Below are 26,289 nucleotides of genomic sequence, written 5' to 3'. Positions count from 1 at the left end.
CTGTTCACTCTGAAAGGCCCACAGGCACTGGGACCCTTACCCAGCCAAACATACCCCTGTGGCTGCTGGCATGGCTGTGCAGTGGCTCCCCAGTAGGACTCTGTGTCCTACTTAAAGAGCTTTCTTTTCTGCAACAGCTGAGTTAGGGAGTAAAAAATATGACGTGGCTGCTCAAGACGGCCTCTTTTAGCTATTAAACTGATAACACTGACATCCAGGAGGCATCAAACCAGTTTTTCCTGGCTGACATTCCCACTAAGACAAGGAAGGAATACTGTTAAAAGGTCAGCCTGTTTGCAGTCTCCTTGAAGAGGGCTGTCTCCAGCAGGTAGAAGAGGAGCCCATCTTTAATCCCTTCAAAAGCACTGTGCCCAAAGGCACCGACCGTGTCTCCATGCTGACAAGCAAAACACTCTCCCATCATGAATGGGAAATTCCCTTCCGATAAACACAAGCCAAACCCAGTTTTTTTACATGACTTATCGAGTCTTGGACTTGACTTTTTTGGAGCTGTGCTAACATATACATCAATCCTAATGCTGGCTGCGGTGCTCCTGAAGGGTTGATAGCCTCTGCTGAGGCAAGTAGGACAAACGAGCTGCAGAGGACATCAAGTCAGAGACCCACATCAGTCTCTCCTGCACCCTGAATTGGCTTATGTTTCTCCAGCAGGAAAGGCAGGATGACAACTCAGATTTCTTTATGAGAGGTAGTGGTGGGGGCAGACTTCAGAACAGAGCTGAGGAGACATTAGCTGTGCGACATAAGGTTTAATCAAAACAAAAGCATCATCCCAGTTCAGAAATCTGCCTTGGGGATTAACGCAGGTAATGAACACTACTGTGAAAGTTATATGGATCCAATATATCTAAAACATTTCAAGTATTACTCACTGTTGCTTCTGTTTACCAATACACGCGCCAATAACATCAACAATAATTTGAAGATCTGGGTCTACCAAATTTTATGCTAAGTAAAAGTTCCAAGTCTCATTCCATAAATGCATTTAATAAATATAACACTTGGAGTCCTCCTGTTGGCATCCATCCTCTCAGGCAATTTTCCTGTTTCAAATTCTTAAATATTTATCAATGTTTAATATTAATGTTAAAAGCAGATTAAAAAAATAGCAGTGGAGCAACCAAACTTACTTCCAATAAGCTCATGCTATCTCAAGACCAAGGCTCCCATCACACACACGGTTTATGAAATTATGAGCTATGTTACTCATTTAAGCATAGTTATTAGCAATTCTTGGAAGTTCAGGAAAATATTTGTCAAGCTGCTTGAGACACAGTTTTTTGAAACCAGTAAAGATGAATAACCTATTCTGGAGCTTGTAAACTTTGCTAAGTAGCCTATCTGCATTCCATCAGCATCAGTCATGCAAGTGCGCAGTGATGAATGATTTGTACATGTGGCAAAACTTTACAGTGTATTGTCTGCAGGTTTTGTAGCTAAAGCTAATTTTGCTGAAAAGCAGTTCTAGGAAAAGAACTTGTTTTCATGTTTATTGTATTTTTGACAAAATCAGATACTAAGACTTCAGGAACGTAGAATATTAACTACAATTTTCCATACTCCTCTTTACAGCAAGACAGAAGCTTTCAAAAAAACCCCAACCAAACCCAAGATCCAGTCTAAATTCTTGTTTAACTGGTATTTAAGCAAGATGATGAAACAAAGAGCCCTAGTATACAAAGTCAGTATAACCATATCCTCAACCATACTTTTGTTTCCAATACCAGGAGTAAAGGTTTGTGTACTTAAAAAACTATTCTCACCATCCAGAATGAAAATAAAAGACTCCTTTAAGAGAACAGTCCTGTCTGCAAATCAAACCATACTTTTTAAAGGATGGTATAAAATTCAAACTTCTTAAAGTAGATGAACTGAATTCCGTCTTAAATAAATGTTTATGCAGTTTAGGCATGCTATACATGCCTATTTGGATATTTTTGAAATGCAGAATCCCACTGTAATGATACATAGCACAAGTACTTCCTAGCTTCTTCCCTAGGGAATGACTACTTTAAAACCATGTTAAAAAGTGAAAGGCAAACTGCAAAAATCTCAAATTCTGTATATAGAAACCTTTTGGCCTCGTTTGTTTTTTTATTATTATTATTAGTAGTTTTAATTTTTATTGTAGTGTGAACTAGAGAGGGGAGGAAAAAGAAGGTAAGGCAGCAAAAACAACATTAGAAAGAAATACATATTTATATACTGCTTGAAGATTCCTTTTATATTTTATTTGCTAAGCAAAATCTCTTCACCACACTCTTCAAATCATGCTGTCACTAAGGGACACATGCAACTACGTCTTCAAAAATTCCTGATTAAATTCAGATTTTCAGGAAACAAAAACCAGAACAGTTGAAACTGCTCCGCCTATTTCTTAACCTGTTCCCGGTATTTCAGAAGGCTACTCGAGCTGTGGGAGGAATCCCCAGCACCAGCACTGCCCACAGGCACATGCAGTAGTGGATACAGGCCATCTTTTTCATTTGTCCCTCTCTCCTCTGAACTCACTCTCTGGTTCTGCACCTCCAGCACAGACTACTGTATTTCTACAGACATGCACATGATAATGGGAGCCCAGGCACTGAGCAAATGGGGCGTGTTCCTCTTTGGTGCGCACGTTTTGAGAAATATAGATCTGCCCCATACAGCACCTGAGCCCATCCCTCCCTGCTGCCATTTACCCAAGGAAATGGACATAACCTTCACTTTAAAGCATTAATAAAGCTTGTTGCAGACAAGACACCCTTCTGGCAGGGGACCACTGCTCAGCAGATTGGCAGTTCAACCCAATGGAGTGGAGCAGAGAAAACTCTCTTGGGCTGATGAATTGTAACTCATCGTTTTTTAGTGGCATGGGGAGGGGAAAGAAAAGGGCAAGAAACAGAAAGAAAATAAAAATCCAGCTGACCAGTGTTTACTACCTCTCTTTATTCAATGTCCACAGCCGTGTACCCCTAGAGATTTTCCAGATGATCTTATATTTGTCCTGACTCACAAATGTTAGCTTTGACCTTGTGTAAGTTGCTGTGGGCAGCATATGGTACAGAACAGCTTTAATTGTACCTTCCTCCCTGTGTACTATCTGGCCCAATACTAATAAAAGCAAAATTGAATCTTAGCACCTGGTTGCTCCAAATTTACAAACTGAAAACATTTTACATGGATGTTAGAAGCCTAAGTACATTATTTATTGCATAACAGCCACAGCAAGGCATGCTGTCGTGTCATCTGAGCATCACGCAGGATTATTAACATGTTTTGCTCTGCTCCAACGTCGAGAGTGACGGCTGCCAGGCAGGCATTTGCTACACTAAAAAATCCCCAAATATACACAGCTATTCTCACACCTGTGTGTATTTGTTCATCTATACACATGCGCCCATCAGCAACATGTTTATAAAAAGCTTCTTAAACCCTCAAAATTCTCAAGGAAAAAAGTATTTTCTCAAAAAAAAAAATCCCAGTATAAGCTAGTTCACCAACAAGCTAATCAGAAAGCACTATACGTATGCAAAATACTTGTATCTCCTGACTTTTTTTTTGTCCTTTTTAAATAGGCGTTGTAGAAATCTACCGTAAAAGATGCAGCTTCCCCACCTTGGAGAAGGGCTCAATCTCAGCCTATGATGAGAAAAACAAATACTTATTCAATAATAAAAAATACTTGTACATAGACAGGTATATTAAATCAACCAATAAAATGCACAAAATAAAACAATAAAGTGAATATATTCACAAATCTGTTCTTACATGAAGTAGCAGTAATAGGTGATATAAAATAAAATATCACCGGTATTTTTTCAAAAATTATTTATTTTGGTGATAACTGACTGTTACTGTATTCCCATCTATATTAAAATAATTCTACAGTACATTTAGAAAATAACTAATTTATTTCTATACTTGTAGGTGAACTGAAAACAGTGGAAATCATGCAAATCTATTTTACTCGGTAAGCACAAAGATGGTATCAAACTTCTATTAAAAATTATTTCAGTACTGTTGCATTCCCTGAAATCTAAATGAAAAGGCTACAGTGAATGAAGATGTTTGCTTAATTACACATTAATTAAAAAAAAAAAAAAGGTATCATTTACATTTGTGCTATTATCTCTACCTAAGTATTTTTGCAGCTTTATTTTTAGTGGAGATTACGTATTTTGATTTTTGGGGGGTTCTGCAGCATGGCTCTAAAATGAAAGAGAAGATAGAACTTTATGGATAGAAAAAATTTTTAAGTACGGTTGCAATTTTTTTTACCAAAAGCTCTCTATGAAAATGTTGTAAGCTTTTCAACTGAAGAGTATTTTTTATATGTCAACAGGTGAAGAACAAGAAAAAAAAAAAAAGAAAAAGAAAAAACATGCTACATCTAGTGCAGAGCAAGTGCTTCATTTTCTTTATGAAACAGATAAGGTCTTTTTTCTTTTTGATTTGAAGGAGATTCTTGAAATACGTATTTTTTTCCTATAGCACCTATTACACATAACAGTAAAATTTTACACCTTAGCAAGGGACTTGTATTAAACCACTACTTTTCACTTTCATGGGTCCTTCCTAAAACACACAGAAATTACAAAAATTGAACAACTTCTAATAGTAAAAGCCCCTGATTTATATTTCATGCTTTTAATATATGTGCCAGTCCACACCAAACCATCTATCACGGTGCTCAGACACTTGGTTTTCAGCATAGTATTAAGCTTTTTTTTGGCTTACAAATTAAAGAAGTTGAAAAGAACAAAACATTTTAATAAAAAAGTTTAAACTACATTTTCTATACATGATTTCTCACTTATTTTGTGAATATAAAAATCAAATTTTATATACATTAGCAGGTATAACATCAAAAATCTAATACAATTATCTAAATAAAAATCTCCAACTTGAACAATGAGGTTCAAACTATCAACTTCTAATTTATCAAACATTACAAATAAAAGCATTAAGACATCAAAATTAGGGTATGTACTGTTCTGTCACTGTAGAAAGGTACATACAAAGATTTGGCATACACACCAAGAGGTGTGCTTCAAAAACTAACACAAAAACCAATCCCACAACTTCACATAACCTCCTTATGTATATTTAAATTAGTCATTTAGGCCAACTTGAAGTATTCCTAGAAACAGTGATAAAAGTTACTAAGATGTTTTAAAAAAAAATTAAATAAAACCTTGGGCAACATGATATAGGATGATCATATGATTTGTCATCTATTTACTAAGTTTTCAAGCTCATAAAGGTCACCTCTGACCCATAACAGGCACATGCTATCAATTTTCAAGCCATGCCCTCCTACAGTACCAGCACTTCCATCTACTATATGCCTGGAAATACTTAATAAGATCAAAGCCTTTTTTCCTGCTACAAGAACAAAGAGAAATGTTGTAATAGAGTGATCTGTGCTCTAGAAAGAATAAAATCAAAACTCCATGCAAGTTATATTCCCTTTGCTTCAGGGGTATTGTATAGTTAATTTTACTTAAGTCTTATATATATCTTCACATAAAACTTCAAACAGATTGTTTTAGCCTAGGAGCAGACATGAAAGAAAAATCATTTCATATTTGAAAGACAGCTGGCATTTATACCAAAGGAAATGAAATAGAGACCAAGCGATTTTACTGATTCCCCAACCTCTCCTCCAGTGTTTTTGCTGTTATTCAAGAAGCTCATACACAGCGTCCTTTATGAATATAAAGATCCACAATTTAATTACCATTGAGCAAAAATCTTGGCAAAAAAAAGTTTACTAATGAAAGCAAACTGACACAGGCCCACAGAAGGTGGACCAGCAATAAAAAAAAACAAAACAAAACAAAAAGCCACAAAAAAGATCAGTATCAGCATCTCCCCTTTTCCTACTTATCACTATTCTTATAACAGAAGAAAGCCAAAACCACATACAACATAAACAGAGTAGAAGAAACATACCGTGTTAAATGTACCATCTTATGCTAATTTTTACACACAAAACTCAGAACTGGTGGTCTAATTTAAAAATTATTAGTATCAACCACGAAACAGAAATATTCAGTTCAATTTCCACAAAGTTATATCCACAGAGGTTTGGTTTTGGTTTTCTTTTTTCTCCCTGCGGAATCTGCTTTTTCCGCCCACCCCCCTTCCGTGTTTGCCGGAGCGTTTGATGATTCCGAACTCCCACCGCGAGCGCCCGGCGCGGGCAGGGCAGCGCTGGCGGCCGGCCCGGTGCGCGGCGCTGGCCGGGGCTCGGGCCGCCGGAGCCGGGGGGCTGCGGAGCGCTGCACAGGGCAGCCCTGCAGCCCCTGGGGAGGGCACTGCTTAAAAACAAACCCAAAATAACCCCAGCCAAACCTACAAACCCTAAAGAAAAGCGGCGGGCACGCAGGAACACAAACTTCGGCGGGTCTTGCGCGGCCGCCCGTCCCCCGTCACACAAAGCGGCCCCGAGCCCCAGCCCGGTCCCGCACAGCCCCCGGTCCCCTCACAGCCCGACCCGCCGTGCGCCCCGCGCTGAGCTCCCGTCCCAGCCCCAGCGCAGCCGGGCTGGCGGGGCCCCGGCGCGGAGAAACTTGCGTGAGCCCGGCCCGGCGGCCCCGGACAAAGGCGGCCCGCTCACCGTCTTGCCGTTGTAGTAGTACATGAGGGAGCTGCTGCCCCACGCGGGCACGGGGTAGGCGCAGTACATGGCGCGGCTGGCGCGGGCCGGGCTCAGCGCGCCCGCCTCCCGCTCCCCACGGCATCCACCCGCCGCGCGCACATGGAGTGCTCAAAGGCGGCTTATGCAAAGCAGGACTGAACCATCTCCGGCCGGCGCGGGGGTTGGGCGCGGGGGGCGCGCCAGCCCCCGCTCCGCGCCCCGGCCCCGGCCCCGGGAGGAGGCGCGCACGGGCCCGTGGGCGCCGAGGGCTCGGCACACACAGCCCAACGCGGCGGGAGCCGTAGGGAACCCGCACATGGGCACGTCCTGAGCCCCGAGATAATCGTCTGCTTTTTGTTTTAATTAAATTAGAGCACTTGTGGCCTTGCAGACGCTGCTCGATGCAGCTCCAGCCACACGGCCATCTGGCTCTGCCTAAAGTTGCTTCCAACTTTGGCAAACGCTTCCCAAAGGCGCGGGGAGCTGCTGGGAGCAAGTCCCATGGGAGAGCCCGAGCACCCAGCGCTCCCGAGCCCCTCCGAGCATGGCAGCCTGGGGCAGGGAGTGACCCTGACACGGACAATACCTGCACAAGGTGCTTGGCTTTAAAAAGGAAAAAAAATTTAAAAAAAAAAAAAAAAATATATTTTCATTTTCTGGAATCACCCAAAATCCATCTTTAAGGTGGGGTATACAAACTATAAGGAAGGATTCTCTTGGAAACACAAGTCCAGGGTCTCTTTATATTGTCTAATACATTTTTGTATGAATAAAGCACACATATGTGCCGATATGAGACAGGGCAGAGAAGGGAAGAGGACCCCAACAACTTCGGCACATCAGAAAAACGTGAACTATTCAATGAACTATTCAATACAGCAAACAGACTGCAACTTCCAGCACAAAGATCCCTCAATATTTGCACACTATCAATGCCTGGTAGGTCTTTTTTGCTTTCTTCACTGAGCAGTGGCATTAACTAACATTAACTCTTAATGAGACGTACATTTTTAAGTTTTCTACAAATGAACACAGCTGAGCTTCTGCTAAGTCAGATAGCGACTTCAATCCAGGAGAAAAAAGGTTAACACACAACCACGTTTCTCCACCTCTAGTTGTGTCTACTGCCAATGCTGTGAATTCTCCCTGCCTTCCTCCTGACAAAAGCAGGAAAATATTTCAGGATAAGGAAAAAAATGGGTAAAGTTCAGTTCAGCCATTTACAGGGAAAGAAAGCAAGTTGCAGAAGTCTGGTTCATTCCGCCAAGCAGCCAAGCACCTCGTGCGTCAGCGAAACCCTCTGAACTAAAAAGATCCACAAGGGTGATAAACTGACTGCAGCTGAATACTACAATCAGATAAAAATCTCTGTATAATGTCCATTATCTCAGGATATAACTACTGTAGTGTCTATAAATATACAGAATATACACACACTGACAAAAAATATTCACATCTCAAGCTTCAAATGCTTTTTCAGTGAACTCTTCCAGTCAATTAGACTACCGTGCTCAGAGTATGTTGGCAAATACACCCTGAAGTTTCCATCTGCTGAAGAACACTTGCATTTTTACTGCAAGTCAAACTACACATCCAGAACTGTTTAACTATGCAGCAAAGCTAATGATATCTGAACCAAACTCCTCTCCAATACAAAAGGCGGAGCAGCAGCAGCTGCAAAAAAGAACATCACTATACTGCAGACTATTAAATTGCCAGGCCTGCAGAGTGACTGGCGGCTTCCTTCTTCCCTAGGGACCACAAAGACCCATTTCAGTCCCCAGAGAGTCAGTAAGAAGCTTTGATTTGCAGCTAACAATGCCATTCCTTAAAGCTTCTCACTAATGTGCAGGACTCTACAGATGAGACATGCTAAAAGATCTTCAGATCTTTGCATGTGCTACTTGTCATAGCACACTAGATTAAAAACACTTCTTCAGTCTAATGTACAACTTAGAAAAAACCCTAAACACTGGAGAAGGTGCTTTCAGCTTACAGACTTGAAGTAGTAAGAGAACCCTTTAAAAAAAAAAAAAAATTAGCATGCAAACTTTTGAAACATTAGAAGTACTTCCAGGGTAACTGCAGTCAGTTCTTTGAAGTAAAGACTATCACCAACATAGTTGTAATTGCTACTGCACCTCCATGCACACATGTCCAGTTTTCAAAATAGTTGTATTAGGGATGAAAAGCATGATCAAGCCCCCTCTCAAATAATAACCATTATCTACCTATATATAAGCAATTGGAAAAATGTTAAAAACATCAAGCAGAAAAACCTGACTGTGTAGCATTGGTGGGGGGCTGCTCTGTGTACAGCTGCTCTATACATGTACAGAGCAATGTAACAAAAAATACATAGGTAATATTAACTAGTAATGTTTACTAACACTATTAACATTTATCAGTAGAAGTAAAACATTAACCTTGTTCACCAGCACATGGGTAAGACAAAAGCAACAATATGATCAATAAAACTGAGGAACGCCACTGCAAACGTCAGTTTGTAGACAAACTGGTCCCTCCATAATGAGTCACTAAATGAATTTGCTCCTGAGTTCCTTCCCCACAAATCAAAAGGATAACAATTGCATTTTACCAAAAAGGAAATTATTTGTCCTACACTCAGTTACATCATTGGGAATAAAATCTTGAGTGCCCAATGCTTGAAACATACCACTGTATCTGCTCTACATTTACTGTATGAAAACATTGTTTCTCACATTTGTTGCATTGATTCACCTTACAGGATCAGGCCATAATTCCACCAGCATATCAGACTTTAAACCACAGAAGTTTACTTTCCCCAGGATAAAATATGAACCTAAAATGGAAGAATTTGAAAGACTGCTGAAAAAAAATGCTATGTTGTTAGCAGTAACTCAGTATTTGCAGGAACTACTACCAGATAACAATTCCAAAAGCTACACAGCAAGTTTTTGTTTTGTGGTTGCAATTTTTCTAATCCTCATTTAAGCCAAGCAACAGCTGCTCTGAAATTTGTTTTCTTAAGAGAATCATGTTACAGTGAAATGAATCATAGCTGGATCAGCGATACTGTACAGGGTACACTTGTTTACTCCATTTTTCCTTGGTGACAAGTCAAGGGTTAATCTTATGACTCAGCCTGACAAAACAAGTCAGCTGGAGACAGGACCAATTTTTTAAACTTGATTTCAGACAGACATGCCGTCAGCAGAGGAGCACTGAACTGACACGCACTTTGTAGCCTGAATTGTTTCCACTCATGACCCTGTAGTGTATGTCAAAAACAATAAACTGCCTGTTCCTAAAGTATGTAAAGAGATTATGAAAGCTGATGCAGAGTGAAATACTGACCTAAAAATAAACAAAGCTACCTGTAAGAGAATATTTTCAAAGATGATTTTAACACTAAGAGATTTTGTGAATGAACCACATGTTCTCCCTGAAAACAAACTTTCACGTGAAATAATTTTTTGTTCAACTTGCCAGAGCCACAAAGCAAATACACAATAGAGCATATGTAATTCATCATCTGAATTTATAAAAAATAAACATAATTTCTACAGATCACTGAATGTTATACCATATGAAAGATAGTTATGTAACTGTCTCAACAGATGAGAGCCATTCTCTAGTCAAACATACTCCACAAAACTGAAATATCAAAATGCTTTAAAAAGGTTAATGCCTTTTATCACAGTTTTGTTATTTTAAATGTGTCTATTCTAACACAAAAAGCACCAAATCTTTTTTAGATTATGTGCTACTAGAAATTAAAGCTCCTCTTTCACCAACAAAAGCAACTGTGGTGTGGAAACCCAAGTATCAAGTGTCTCCTTGTGGAGAGTTAGCTTCAGTCTTGTTGGAAAAAAACAGTAACATGGTGAGAGCCCAAGCCTGCTTTCCTTTTCCCCTTTCCATGGGGAAACCAGATCTTTTGCTCTTACCAATTTCCATTAATTTCTTAGGGGCTAGGCTAACCTTCTTGCTTTGGAAATAAGGTAAAGGCAACTGCCCTAGAACTCCCTCCTTTCCACCCCACACTGTCCAAGGCTGGAACTTCTTATCAATCTCAACCAGGTTCAACAGAGGAACAGAAGTTTCACAAGTGATAAAGTTCTTATCAGTTCTAAGAAAACTGGAACCTGAACAGGAGAGACAGACTCTAACTGATACAGAACAACCTGTTGCTAACTAAAATATACATAGTCATTTTGAGCTGTTTGTCCAGCAAAAATTCAGAAAAAAAATCTATACATATTAGGACTCCCAATATAACTTATTTTAAAGCCAAACATTTATGATGATTAACTGTAGCAAAGCCAGAGTGAGGACCATTGCTAATGGGAGGCATTGAATATGCTGCATAATGTAGCTGTCAGAATAGACAAGGTTTCAAGCTGTAAGAAAGAAACCTGTCTGTTTTCAGGGGAAAACACAATGCTTATTATACTGTCCTCTATGTAATTCATCAGCTAACTAAATGTTAATTTACTTTAAAATCCTGGAAGGATAGCCTTCTGTGTTAACCAACCACTAAGCATGCTGCTCAGCAGAGATGGAGCAGATGAGTTGTATAGAAGGCAATTTAAAGTAACTCAGTAGACTAAATTTTATAGGCAATCCTTCCCACCAATATCCAAAGGACGATGTTTCAACCAAATTAATTTACTAATCTACGCAAGAGCTAAATTAGTTTGGTGGTTTTCCTCTTCAAAATATTTGTCTTTAACTGCACATTTAACATTCATGTTACTATAACCAGGGAAAGAGTTTGAAGGGATAGAGAATAGATAGTAAATACTAATTAAATGGATATTAATTGCTATCCACTACTTTTACCTCGCAGTACTACAGGGTTGAGGGATGGTTGTTGGGGTTTTTGTTGTTGATTTGGGCTCTTTTTTTTTTCTGCAAAAAAACTCCTGTTACCTCTGGCAGGTATGGGTAAAAAAAACCAACTTTTTTTTTAATAGGAAACTGCAGCTAGGACTTTTCTGTTTCAGTAGTTCTCCAAATAATAATGAATTTATTCAATGTTCAAGTTGAATTTATCCAATTTTATGAGATAGTTAAGTTATTACACAAATATTTTATTGGAATGGGAAGAATGAGAAAAAAGTGCTGTATATCCCATTTTTCAGAATCAATCACAAAATAATTTCTTAGAGGAAGTTTTAAAATTTGTTTTGAAATCATTCAAGTATAACTTTGATGGGATATTGCTCAAATTCAGGAAGTTCTATTATTTTGCTGGAAATATAAAGTGCTTACAGTTTGAAAGTCTCTTTAGGAAGGTCTTAACTAGCCATATCTGCATTAAAGAGTAAACAAACATGTTTATTATCCTGAGGCAATAAATTATCCAATCAGAAGCCAGATAATCATCACAAAATGTGCTAAAAACCTACCCAATCTAGAAACCTATAGAGACCTTAAAAGAGTTTTAAACCCTGACGTAAATTAGCAAGGCTGTTACTGAAACTCGCAGAAGAGTACCTGAGTTACAGATCTCTTCACATCAACTCAAGATGGCCAAGAAAGTTTCTGTGAGCACTTGCGCGGTGCCTGCGGGGTCCCTCTGCCGGCCCAGCCCCGGCCCGGAGCGCGGATCTCCCCTCCCAGGCCGGGCCCTGCGCTTGTGCCATCGGCCTGCAGGGGGCTCCAGAGGCACGACCTGCGCCCGGCCCGCGCCGGCGCTCGCACACGCTGCCAAAATTTGGTAAATAATTCGCTGTCAGGGAAGCTTTGGAACATGGCGAGTCAAAATGCAGAGAGCTAACTGTGCCTCGGCATAGATCTTGCGTCCCTCGCCTTCTTCTGTACTGCAACTCGCTGCTTGGCAAAAGTGCTCTGCAAGTCAAGCCGAGAGCTATCAAAAGCCAAACGGGCAATCCTTCTGTCATCCGCAGTCAGGAATCCACCTGTACCTCACAGAAGGAAAGAACAGTAACAACTAATCCTGGCACCAGTGTAAATGGAATGAAATCCCACAACTACATCTCCAAGACTGAACAACTTGCTTGCTTTATAAAACCTGATGCCACAAGAAACTGTGGCACTAAACTCGGAGGTAATTTAATTCAATTTGCTTCATTGTGTAAAGACACATCTACATCTGAAATTTTACTTCAAGATTATGCCGTGCTTTAATTGCAGTACCATTCTTTCGAAAAAGCATTTGTTTTGTTTTTGCATTTGTTTTTGTATTGCCCATTTCTGCCAAATGGCCAGGTCACAGGCAAAGCAACCTGCGCCACATTTGGGCCGAGCAAGCAAGCAAAGGGAAACCACTCACTTCAACAGCCCATGAAAGTTCAGCAACACAACATTCCTCACTACTTTCCTAGCTGACTTCAAGCATTATAAAAATCTTCCCACCAAAGCCACAAGTATTATCAAGAAAAAGATAATAAGAAATAGTCTTCAGAAAAGCTTGTATCCTTATCTATTGTTATAAAACACCACACCAATTTGTGGTAATGGACACATTCATCTTTGAGGTAAAGCAGAGGTTGCAGAAATTCCATGTAACTTCTCCCTAAATAACATGAACTGCAATTCAGTATTTTTTTTAGTAACAGTTTTTCTAACTATGCACAAAATTTAAGGTTCTTTTATGCAAATCTACACTCTAATTTAAGAGCATCTAATACACTCATTTTGATATGTTGTGAAAACTTCAAAAATAAAGTATCTCCAGTAAATCCAAACACAGAGAAATTATTTGACATCATTATATATCCATCATGGATGCATGTATATGCAGGATTTTCAGAGAAGATCTCTCAATTAAGCAACCTCACATTAGTTCACCACAGTCAGACAACAGGACAGTTAGTTTGGAAAAATGATCTGATTGCAATTTTTTAAAAAAGCTTTTAAGAGAGGGGTGCTCAAGTATCTTCACCCTAATTCAGTGAGAACTCGAGCTGAACTCTCACAGCAGGACTGTGCAATGGGCTGCCTGGTTGTTTAATGACAGCTAAATGTTCTCATGTAACAAAGAGCAGGTGGGATGCTATAATCTGAGGTTACTGCGGTTTTCAGACAGATTTCAAATAAAGGCCATGTTGAAAAAAAACCCTACAATAATCTAACCAAAAAACCAGACCTTTTTCTTATTACACATGAAATCTCAAACATTTTTACTTGGTTTGTAACATAATTTAGGAGTTGGATGTTTTATACATTTGCATTTTGTTCAAGTTCATAGATGAACACAGTGCTTAAAAAGCAGTATTTAGCAAGTCCTTAAAATCTTCATCCCATAAATCAAGTGAGCAAAGAATGAGCATAAAGCAGAAGAAGATGGAAGACTGTGTCATGAGGAAGAAATCGCAAGTTCTGTGTTGCATTATCCATAAGACTTTATTTACTCAGTTTTGTTATTTAAAATTGCTTTCTAGAACACAGCACAGGAGCAGAGGAGAGGGGTCAGGAGAGCTACTGCTGTCTTTGAGAGCTCTAGCTATTAAAGACAAGTGACAGTTGAATGTACGACTTGACTGTGCAGGGCAATTCAGAACAGATCCGAACTAACTAAATCCTGCTTTTTACATTTGGGCACCATTTGTGGACAGTGGGGAAAAAAAATCTTACCACAAAAGAAGTCTCCCTAGAAAGTCAGTTAAACACAGCATCACAGTCAGTTCAACATCACACCAAATATCCACCCAGGATGCTCCAAAGTTTTGATTCAGATCCATAGACTTCATAAAAGTATTCCAATGGTGTTGCTTTACACGAGGCTACTTCAATACACATGGAAATTGCTAATATTGAGAGAGTCCACTCAGTGTGGTGAATGTTATATCTAATACAGTCTAAACATTAACCTCTCAAAAACTGGGTTTTAGGTAATCTTTCAGAAGATACTTCCCATTCTACCGTTTCAAATAATCTCCTTTTATCCTTTAGGAGGGGTGGAGGAAGGAGAGAGCATAGAAGGGAGTAACACCTATTATTTTTCTTCTTGTACCATTAGTATCTTCATGTTACATGTTTTGAAACATCTCTAGAAGCTTGGTCTTAAAATGAAAACAGAAAGAAAAGCACCTTAAATGGGTGGTAGTTCTATGCATGCAAACCAAGTTTGCTGTATTTTTGTATCATAAATAATTCTTGCAAGAAATTAGCACCCATGGACTATACACATACTATAGAGGGTGATATATGAGGAACCCCTTTATAATGAAACTACAAATTGTCTTATATGTATTGAAAAATAGAAGTTTGAATTTAGAAAGAAATCCCTGCTACCAGAAAATATTAATTTGACAATCTCTTATTAAATAAGTGTAATCTAATGTTTAATATTAGCTGATCATCTCAGGTACTATGGAAAGCCTAAAATGCTCAAAAAACTTTTTAGAAACGACACAGAAAACAAACAGACATTTGTGTTTGTATGTCACAGCTCATTTTCTGTAACAAAAATCAACAGATACAATGTATTCCAGTTATTTCTCTGATATGACACTAATTAAATAGCACAAGAATGATGATAGATATTCACACTATTTTTCTTAGAATTATGACCTCATGATAGCCACTGATTATGGTACTAGTAACAAATGTTATTTTGAAATATTTCCTGACTCCACATGTAAATAGTACATTTCTGCTCACAGCCCATCCATTTTTGGATGACAATCTCCCTGGGCATTTCTGAGTGAGCCTCACTTGTCTGTCTTCTCCCGCTGCAGCCTGAGCAGCTCTCCAGAAACCCTGACACTCTGCTCTTCTGGGCCAAGGAGTTACACTGGTTTCAAGATAGATGATATTATTAGTGTCTGGCTTAGTTAAGGTAATTCCTACAATCAGAAAAATTCTCAGAAATACAAGTGTTCAATCTCTGAAGATAATGTAACTCATTGAACAGTATTCCCCCTCCCTGTAATATAAACAGCATATCATAATCTTGCTGTTCCCTCAAACCTGGATTGAAAAAAAATAGATTTTCAAAACTTCTATCCTCCTCGGAGTGCTTTAAATTTAGTCATTGTAGTTTAACATAAATGCTTACATGTCAACATTCAAAATGTTTTGAGCAGTGAGTCACCACTTAACAAGTCACAACACAAAAACTTAAAAATGCATTTGCCTGGAACATTTAATTTTTACAGTAAGAGGACATATTCAGATTGAGATGCATTCCAGAAAGAAGCCAAACAATTCACCAGTACTTTTATCTGTAACTGTTTTTATTTTAGGCCCTGATAAGAACACGTTAAAAAAGATAAACTTCGAAACAAGTAATGTCAGAAAGTACCATACAAAACCAAGAGAAAAGGAAACAAACTAGAGGAAGGGTTGTTTGGGGTTTTTCGAATCATTATTACTTAAAAGACTGTTATTAAATTACAGTTATCTAGGAAATTAAATTACTGCTGAGTATCCGTTGACATGGCAGCCGTATGCTAACAAAAACATTGCAGAAACCAGTATTTCAGACGCTGAAAAACTAAAAAATACAGATTTGTGTAACAAAATTAAGTATCATCTTTCCTCTGACTTTTCATATTATAATTAAACTTTCCTGCACTATCTACTAGCTACAGCAACTTTTATCTTTCCCACAACACATTCGCACTTCTTATGAAGGTATATTTAAAATAAAGACTACACTTACATAATGATCTACTCAATTTAAATTTCTTATGATGCTCAGTGAAATTTAGTTTTGTCTCATCTTCCACAATTACAGTATCTCGTATAATTTTTTGGATTTTTTGGTAATGTGTCACTTCAAGGCTCTATTCAGCGGTGAAAGCATTGAAAGACAGAGAAACAGTGCTTAAAACCTGCAGCATTGCAATCATTGATTATTCACAGTAACTGCACTTAATTGCACAGATTGGTACAATGTTAATACAAATAAAAATCTATCAGCATTTTATTGTCTCCACTCTTAGAGAAGAAGAATTAAATGAAAACCATTTGAAAAATATTGCTTGTTAAAATTAAATCCTGGTAAGAGAAATGAGAGAAGTCTTTCATTCTCCAAAATGATCTCTTTACCTGGCGGATGCTACTAAATATTAAACATGTAGCGTAAGCTTTATTACTGCCTAGAATTACAGTAATAAATTACATGAAAATTGCACTGCTATGTGTTTTAGCTTCTCTGACATTTTAAATATATTTTTGTTAATCTAGCAGAAGTCATCTGCTAGACTGTAAAGCCACCCTACATAACACGCAACTGTTAAAATGTAAATTGCCAAACTATTTTTAGCTGCTGCTGAAGGGAAAAAAAAAAAGGGAGGGGGGAAAGAAGAATATTCCTGGCCTCGGGAATAATGATTTGAGGCATTGTGTTCATTTTGTTTATCAAGCAGCTATTCAGCCTCTAGTGGGGCCCAAGTGCTTATGCAAGCAAAAGCTTTTAAGAGTGCCTGCAGCTGCAATCCTGGCTTCCAGGTAGGCTGCAGGTTCAGAGCACAGCTGCCCCAGGCTATCCACACTATCTCAGCTCCATCTGGAAGTACTGTTAAAATAGGATTTCAGATCCCGGTTTCTGTCTGTATCATCGTGAGCAGGGGGAGGGAGAAGGGAAAGAGAGGGAGGAGAGAACAGGGGAGATGCAAGGACTAGAAGACACCATCCGTACTTCAGCTTCAATACAAAATAAAAAGCTCAGCCCCATTTTGCTCCCACTATATTACTGTTGCCTGTGCAGTATGTTCTATTCAGCCTATCCGGCTTTGAGTTATGACTCATCCAAGTGCACCTGCGCCCATGTGTTAAGTACTGCCAAATAAAAGCCCAACATCCATTTACACAACAAAGAGACGTATCCCGCAAGGCAGCGGAGCTTCCCCCTCCCCTCCTGTTTGTTCTGAGCAGGGGAAAAAATAATTCTGTCCTTCACTTCACTGGGGATTTTTCACTTCACGTGGATTTTTAAATGCAGATTCATTTATAAACAATTTTCTTCCTTTTAAGAATAAAGCATATTTAATACCACAAAACACCCCTATAGCATTAGATTATCACAGCCATTAATGATTTTTCCACCAAAACCCTTCCAACCTTTTTTATCAAAGCCCTTTATTCTCGAAGGATAAATTTTCAAGCAAAGAGGGATCAACAAACTAGTTGCTTGAAAGCTTTCCTGATGCTAGGCTGAAGTTAGGAAAGGCTTAATGAAGGCTTTAAAATCCACCAGGGCTTCACAATGAACATCTGACTCGGTGATTTATGCATATTAATAACCTCAGTCCTACTGAGGCAAGCTGAGCTGTACATGTCCTCCGAATCTTAATGTCTTCAGCTCCACTGGGATTATTACAAATGTAAATTTCTAAGATTCTCAGCTATTAATCTCTGTCTGTCCTCCTGTTCAGCAACATAATGACTAATTAAACATCAAAAGACCTGTACAGGAGATCTTCTTTGACAGCTCCTGGCCCAGCTCTCTTCCCAAGAGAGGAATTCAAATGACAGGGACAAGTGGGTAGGAGCATATGAGCGAGCTACAAATCACTGCTATGAAATCTAAAAATTCCACATGAAATGTGTATTTAGTCCTGCAGAACCACTCCCAATTACCTAGCCTAGCTGCTCATGTCCAGCAGATAGCCCTCCTAGTGCTAAAGTTAAGTAATTTGTATGTATGGCAGGTAAAGAGAATGCAATTTAAGCCTAATTTTTATCACTATAAGTAAAAAATGTAGTACTTACAGAAGAAGGCAAACCAGGGGGCACCTTTCTTACTTTCTTTGTCTGTAGAGGATCTGCACACAGAAAAATAGCATTTCATCAAGTATCTACGTTATAGGTGAAAAAGAATAAATAGCTACACTGCAGTTTTTTCTTTCCATGACGAATTTCTTATTTTCCAGTTTCATGTATTTTTTATTCTCTGGCAATGAGATTTGTCTTTCACATCAATATAAAAATGTAACATACCCATGTTCTCTAAAATAAAGCTTTGCTGAATAGTTACTTTCAATTGTTTCCCTAAGGAAAACAGTTATTCCTAAGAACAGTTACTCTGAAGGGTACACTTATGACCTTATACACTTCCTAAGAAACAAAGTAAGGTTTTGAGACATACAAGGAGGAAAATGGGACTTATTAGCGAGAGAAATGCTTTTTCTCCACATCAGAGTAAAGACAGAACTATCAAAAAGGAATTTGACATGTTAAAATATGATTTATACTCTAGGAATACTAACATGATGTAAATTTTATAGGTTTTAGACACTACCAAGGTTGTAAATAAACAACAAATTTAATGACCTAATTACTTTCCTTGAGTAATAAAGTCAATACATCTCAAATTTGCATGTAATAGTAAAGTTGGATGTATGATACCTGCTTCTTCCTTCCAATAGTTATTGTAATATAACAGAAGTACCCAGCAATTTCACTACCTAAACCAAGAATCTGAGCCAGTTTAATCAGATGCTAATACAATTAATCTGAAAACTGCATGGAAATTACAAGTTAACTGATGTTTTGAAGATGAGTATCTGGTGAGATTACCAGCTCTACAGTTAACCAATTGAGTCTTTAATTAAAACACAAAATTCCTATTTTGCTGTTTTCATTTAGAACACTGATGATGATATGACAAAATAAAGGTGAGATAAGGTGAAATATCTGCTGGATATCTTTACTCTCATCATTCCCCATCGGGCATGCTCACAAAGAAAAGGAAAGGACTTTTGGAAGAGATATTTACATTGGATTTAGAGTGTCACCTGGAAGAGAACACTGGTTGATTTCAGTGAAATTTAATATGAAATTTAACAAGAGCTTGTTATAATCCCGGTCAGACAACTCCTTCTCAAGGATAAAATGGCCATAATTTGACTTTGTTAGAAATTCTCAGGCAGCAGGTTTGTAGCACTTAAGAAGTCCATTAAAAAGAAAAAAAATTAAAATTCAGGCATACTTTCTCGAGCCATTGGAAAATACTTGAGATAAAAGTGTACTTCTTCATCCTCCTGACTTTCCTGGAAAAACATTTCCATAAATTTGTAACCACCACCCGCCATATCCCAGGTTACAATCCCCAGACTCAACTATGACAGAAAGAGGAATATTACCAGTTTGAACACGTTATCTGTCCTGAGCTTCTCTTCCAAAGAAAAAGCTAAATATACTCTGAAAACACCACACTTCACTTCCATTTGTTTAATTTAATAACATCAAGAACTTCCCAAACTCTATACAATTTGCATAGGAAACAAGAATCTCATTCAGGACCATCTCAATGACTGCTGCACACAGTGACCTTCCTGCAGGTCTCGAGCACCCTGTGCCCAGCACCCAAAGCCAAGCTCTAACAGCCCCCTGCTACTCAAACCCAGGGCAGGTTACTACTCTAACTAGCTTCTCCCTACAACTGATTCAGTGTGAACTAAAACACCATCATCATCATCTTAAAACCCAATTCTTTTCTATTGAAGTTCAGCCACCCCTTCAAGCTGCAAACAATTTTAATGAACTTTTCTAAGACTGTTCCTTTTCTGAAACAGGTGTGAGGAACTGCTGTGTTTGTTCTGATATTCTGAGCAACAGGAATACTTACAACAATCTTCATAAAGACAGCCAACCCCAAGTTAAACAGCAGTTGGCTCAACAACAAGGTAAAAAGTCATACAAATATGGTATTTTAAAACACATATATACACGCATATATTAGAAGAGGAAATAGCCTTAAATTGCACCAAGGGAGATTTAGGTTTGATGCTAGGAAAAATTTCTTCACTGAAAGGGCTGTCAGGCACTGGAACAGGCTGCCCAGAAGGTGGTGGACACCATCTCTGAAAGGATTTAAAAGATGTGTAGATGTGGCACCTGGGGACATGGGTTAGTGGTGGACTGGGCAGTGCTGCATTAAAGGCTGGACTCAGTAGTCTTAGAGGGCTTTTTCAAATGAAATGATCCCATGATATATAGGATTAAGTTCCAAAGTAATATTTTTATAAACAAAGATTTAAAAAACAATTTCAAGCATGTTCAGGACTATTTTAGTGCTCAAGAAGTTTGCAGTTATAGTTAAAGTTACTTCATAAAGCAATTTGCATTTGAAAATTTTATTTTGGGTAAACTATGGTTGGAGTTACATGGTTCCAACAAACAAGAGTTTTACTATGGAATAGAAGTGCTATACAGAATGAGGGTCATTAAAGATTCAACCATATAACTAGAGAAATTCTAATGACCTATCATACTAACAGTGAAATATATGGTAACTACAATATAAGATTATATAACTAGAATATATGGCAAACTAGAATATAAGGCTACGGTCTCTCTTTTTATACCAAAAAAGATTTTTATTTTAGTTTGCACACCCAATTATTCAAAAAAGTCTTATAGAAGATAGTATAGAACAGTTAGGTCATTCTTGATTCTCTGATTCAACAGCATTAGAGAGCTATAAAATATTACCACTGTCTATGACCAAGTACAAAAATTCCATTCACCTCCAACTATCCCCAGAATAAAATATGAATACTGTCACAGGATTATAGCAATTTTTAAGCAAGTTCCTGCCTGCATGTTTTGCAAGGTAGTTTGATTTTAGGATAAACTACTAGCCTTCAATTGCTAAGATCTTTAAAGGCATGTTGAACCAATTACAATGAACTATATATTGCCCTGAATAAAGTTACTTTTAGCATATAAAAGGATAATTATTTCCCCTTTGTGTCCTTTCCCTACTAAATAATGGTAATGACCTCAAGGTCAGGCATTTCCAGGAGTTAATGATAGCACGGGTTAAGGGCACTCAGCTGGTCATCAGCTCCTATCCATCTGTCATTATTGCTTTTGCAATTAAGGGTTTTATTAGAGTTTCTTGTTTGTTTTGTAAGCCATACTGACCAGTGTTGAATCCAAGCTAGTGTCTCAAAGAAAACATTAATAATTCCAGTTTTTCTCTTATATAGCAGTTTGGTGTAATTTCAATTGTTCAGTACAGAGCAATCTCTAGTATATTAAATGAACTGTCATAGAAAATAATAAAGTCTGCAGAAAAGCATCATGAACAAAAGTTTAAAAACTGTCTGTATTACTTACCGAGAGCTGATGAGTCATGAAGTGGTCTTCGGCGCTGATTCGTGCCAGAAAATGGGTAGTAGGGTGTTCCAGGTTTTGCAGAGGATGACAGCTGACCTGGACTTCCAAGCCCCATATCAGACCGAAGCAGACTAGACTACAAAAACGCACAGGGAAAAGTCAAATTAAACTCTATAACAATGCAGCTGTTAATATGCCAGGCTAACAAACTATTAACCACACATACTGCTCTTGGCATTTATAGGAATTTACTGGGATTTAGTGAAGGTTCTAGAGTTTTAAAAAATGTAGACCTTTTAAAAATCAATGTTCAGAGTATGTACCACAGCATAATTCAGAAAGGCAGATCAAGTTTGGCTGTCAGCCTCCAAAAAAGCCATGACCATTTTCAATTGAAAACATCTGAAAGAATCAATTCATATTTAAATTTTAAACAAAAATCATAATACTTTGTTTATTTTACAATATAACACCTCTTCTGTTACACAATATAAACATAATTGATAAAAACTGCAAAGAGTTTATAGTGTGACATTAAGTTTTAGCACATACTTAGAAATCAAGACTTAGATTATGTTCATAAAAACATGGAATAAAATTGTCCAAAAAAAAATCAAATGCAGACAAGAGATAACAGAGTAAATTAATTAACAGAACATGATAAATTGACATTTTAAAAACTTCAAACTAACAATGTAGTTGAACCCTACTCTTTTTGTTCCCTTTTCATGCAGTAAAAATGAAAACATTCTAAACAATTAACAAGTGCATTATATGTTATTTGACCTCACATCATTTGGATTTCCTCTGTAAAACTGAAATGAATGTTGGTGATTTAGAAGAATGAAGTTTTTCCACAGGTGGTGCTACACTTAGCCTTGTTTTAGTCTGAAAAATTCTGACTTGGAGTGAAACCCATGGAACTGTACAGAAAATGTACCAGGTGGTAAAAATTCACTGTGTTTCACTCCTGGCTGTTGCATACAGCTTTCCTCAGAAAGGAGCCTCAGAAGCAATTTGATTTCTTCAGCCATGGTCAGTACATAGTGCAGCCTTCCCAGTATAAGGGGGCAAAGCATAGCTGTCAGCTGTTTTGCTTAGACTCATCATTGTCAGGTGATGCTAAGACAGAAACTGCTGACTGGAGTAACTTTTATACCAAAACCCCACCAAATTTCTCCTTCAGCCTCACTGTTCTCAAGCCAACATTTCTCATCCCCTCAAACTGCTCTCCACAACGAGCCCTCATGCCCCTGAAGGTTCCAGAGGTTTCACAAAACCTGCTTGTGGGCTGGATTATGACAGGAACCACTCCAGTGCTTCTGCCTGCTTGGGATACAGCAGCCCACTGGGATAGCAGCAGAGGCCATTCATTGCTCCTGCCTCTCCTCACCTTCCCTTCTGAGGCCCAAATACCTCATTCATAAATAAATGTATCTTTTGGATTATACTAGATCATCGAAGGTGATTCTTCTGGCGTGATGAGTTGTGAAAGGCAAGCTTCACTCGCACATCTTGCAGTAAGGTACACTAAATGCCTTCTACCTTGCCATGCACTGGGATTAGCAGAAAATGCAGACTTCATACAGAATTACAGAATATTTATAAAATAAGCTTTTTCTCTGCATTGTATCACCTTTGAAATTTCTCTCTCTTACTTGTTTGATGACTAATTTGAGCATGAAAATCTTATATTGTAATTGAATGGAGTGGGATGTGAAAGAATCACCACATCACAAACTAAAGGAGGACCCAAGATTGTTCACTATTTTATACAAAAGTGAGAAGATCAAAATTTATTAAAAATGTTAGTGCATAGAAATAGCTTCCCCTCAGTTCAGCTTCTTCATTGTTATTCTTACAAAAGTCTTTGAATCAGAATTCTTAATCTGAAACTCATATTAAAATGAGATACTCTGATAGGGGAGACAAAAGTACACAGCAAATACACGCAGGGGGAAATCTGCTGGTGGGCTGTTCCAAGGTCTTCTAATTTTTGTTTTGGTCAAATAGTTAAGAGTTTATTGTTTTGCAGAAAATATTATGAACAGCAGAATATCTGGCTTACTCAGTATAAATCTGAATTTAGCAAAGATACTATTCTAAACATTTACTACAGTTTTAGAGGTGAACACTGTATGGGAAACATGGCCAATGTTTTGTGAAAAGCAGCTCCTCCAAACCAACACTGGCCAGAAGAAGATATGAAACCAGTTCTCACTTAGCCCAACACTTGACCTTCTTGACTAAGAATACCCAGGACTGAAGGAAAATTTCTTTACATAGCCTGTGGGGAAGGGAGGAAGTATTACGATAGTTGTCATTTCAAGTAGCTGAGGCAAGGTCCCCCTCCCAGAATCACGACCGAAGCTGGTAGGGACCTCTGGAGGTCAGCTACTGCAGCCCTGCTTGCTCAGAGCAGCTGCCAAAAACAATTAGGAGCTACGGCCCATTCACATTAAAGACAACCCTCCCTCCTGATCACTGGAGGGATTTTGGAAATGCAATGGGATCCATACAGATGCTTCCAAAAAAAGGGGGTGGGAAGGCTCCTAGTCCCTCTGTTCCCCTACTCATTAGGAGATGGGGAAAGATTTAAAAAAAAAAAAAAAAAAAAAAAAACCAACAAGTAAAAACTCTTGAATACATTTCTACAAAGTCATTCTAAAAGGCATGAGTCTGTAACTTTTCCAGACTTAACCTCCAACCTTTATTTCATGGCATTTGCCACTCTTGCTCTTGTCCTAAGTGTTCCAGTTCTTGACATTTTCACCGGACCCTGAATTTCAAAGCAGCCTGGTTTCAATAACATTAAGTTAGCATATAATCGCTATAGTAAATACACAGTAAATCTCAAGCTGTGCAACACACTCTGAAGAAGTTTTCTGATCTATACTGTTTTGGGGTAAGAATTTTTTTATTTATAAAAAAGGATTAAAAAACCAAAACAACACAAAACCACAACCCTCTTCTACCATTGGTCCAATCAAATGAAACATCTGTTTAGAATTTTGTAATTGTTCCTCAATCTTCCAAAAGAAAATAAAAATAGATGTCATTAGTTCAGCTCATTGATTTTTCTGCCTGTTTGAACCAATTGAGAAAAAATATTGATTAGGACTGATCCTTTCCTAAGGGCATCTGATAAAGAAAGGAATACAAAAATACCACTGAGGATAGCAAAAAAGCTTTGTATTATCAGCATCAAGCTTCTCCTAACTAAGTGCCCGAGGTCCCTGCGCAGAGGCAGATCACTTACACATGTAGTTAGGGGCATTCTCCACAGAGAACCTGCATGCTCACTCTGAACCTCATCTGCCAAGCACACATCCAATTACTAAAGAATAATCAATGACTGGTTATTCTCCTGAATGCTTGTCCGAGTCCTTGTCTGTATTACCATTGTCAATAAACAGGCATCACCCCTAAAAATTTAACTGTTTGGATTTTATAATGCATATAGCCAGTCTCAAGATACACAAAAAGTTATTTAAAGAAATGTTTTCCCTAAGGAATGAGTGTTCAATAACCAACTGGGAAAAAAAAAAAAAAAAAGGAAAAAAAGGCTTTTATTACAATCAGCTAAGAGCACGGCAAGCCTGATTCCAAAGAGAAAAGAGAAAAAGATGTAAACATGCCTGCTTTACTTTTCTGATTTATCCCTTTCAGAGAAACCAAGAAACAGTTTTGACAGCCTCAGGGGAAACGGCCTGACCCAAATAGGAAAGTCCTTCACAAGGGCCACTATATCGACAAATGCTTTAAGGGGTCACTATCCTAAAGAGTATTCTCTTAAAAATGAAATGCAGGGGAGTCATCTATTCAAGAATTGCAAGGGTGAGGGAAAAAGAATCATATCTACATATAGGGGGTGGATTTATGCACTTTTGTCACAGAAAACAAGTAACTTTGCATTGCTTGCACACAAGTGCAGCTGCAAAGGTAACTTCCATTCAAACTAACAAGCCAATCAACCATATGCTTATATCAAAATGATATACCTGAGATTTTAAAGAAAGCTCCTTAGTCAACTTATTTTAAAATGGTTCTTAAATTGATTCTTTCAAAGAATTTAAGCATGAAAGTAAAAAGTAATTTGACTAATTCCAAAGTTTTCTTCTCCCCACCCCAACTCTGTGACTCTTTAGATACCATTTGATGCCAAAACACTGCTCTGCCTTCAGTGAACTTCTAGGACACCAGCCAGCAGAATTCTAATATGTTGGTAAATAATTCTTTGATTTTACTTTGATATAAAAAAGAAAGCGGACAAGTAAAGGCCTACAGATGTCCTTACGTAATATTCCTTGCAGCTCTCTAGAATTTAGGCTCTGTGCAGACAGAAAAGCCAAGCTGTCCTGAAAAGTACACAAGCAGTTTTAACAAATAGACTCTATACATTGCCTATATAAAGTTTTACCTATTCAAAAATGCATTTGTTATAGGCAGGTAGCCTTGTGCTTCTTGGTCGAAATCTTGTTCACATTCTTTTCTTAAACACAAACATTGGCAAACACTTTTAAGAACTCAAATTTTCCCAGTGTAACCATAGCCAAACTGTGCAATAGTTTGATCCAAATACAACTGTGTGCCTTTACATTATTCATTATTTT

The 26,289-nt window shown here is 38.1% G+C and overlaps 1 protein-coding gene across 8 annotated transcripts in view; it reads right to left on the bottom strand.

Annotated features, from left to right (window-relative positions):
* TCF12 (transcription factor 12) overlaps positions 1-26,289 on the bottom strand; it is a 160,705-nt gene that overhangs the window by 32,955 nt on the left and 101,461 nt on the right. For 5 of the 8 annotated variants that reach the window (XM_039557362.1, XM_039557364.1, XM_039557360.1 and 2 more), the window contains exons 8-9: positions 21,677-21,812; positions 18,323-18,375 (exon numbers count right to left, since the gene is read on the bottom strand). In XM_039557362.1, coding sequence (XP_039413296.1) covers positions 18,323-18,375; positions 21,677-21,812 — 189 coding nt within the window. Of the gene's footprint in view, positions 1-6,628; positions 6,787-18,322; positions 18,376-21,676; positions 21,813-26,289 lie in introns of those variants that run through there. The other 3 variants (XM_039557367.1, XM_039557365.1, XM_039557366.1) reach the window with 3 other exon arrangements.

Source organism: Corvus cornix, chromosome 10 (genome assembly GCF_000738735.6).
Source record: "Corvus cornix cornix isolate S_Up_H32 chromosome 10, ASM73873v5, whole genome shotgun sequence".
NCBI classification, from domain to species: Eukaryota; Metazoa; Chordata; class Aves; order Passeriformes; family Corvidae; genus Corvus; species Corvus cornix.
Note: the sequence above shows the minus strand (reverse complement) of the source record. Positions and strands in the feature narration are given on the sequence as shown.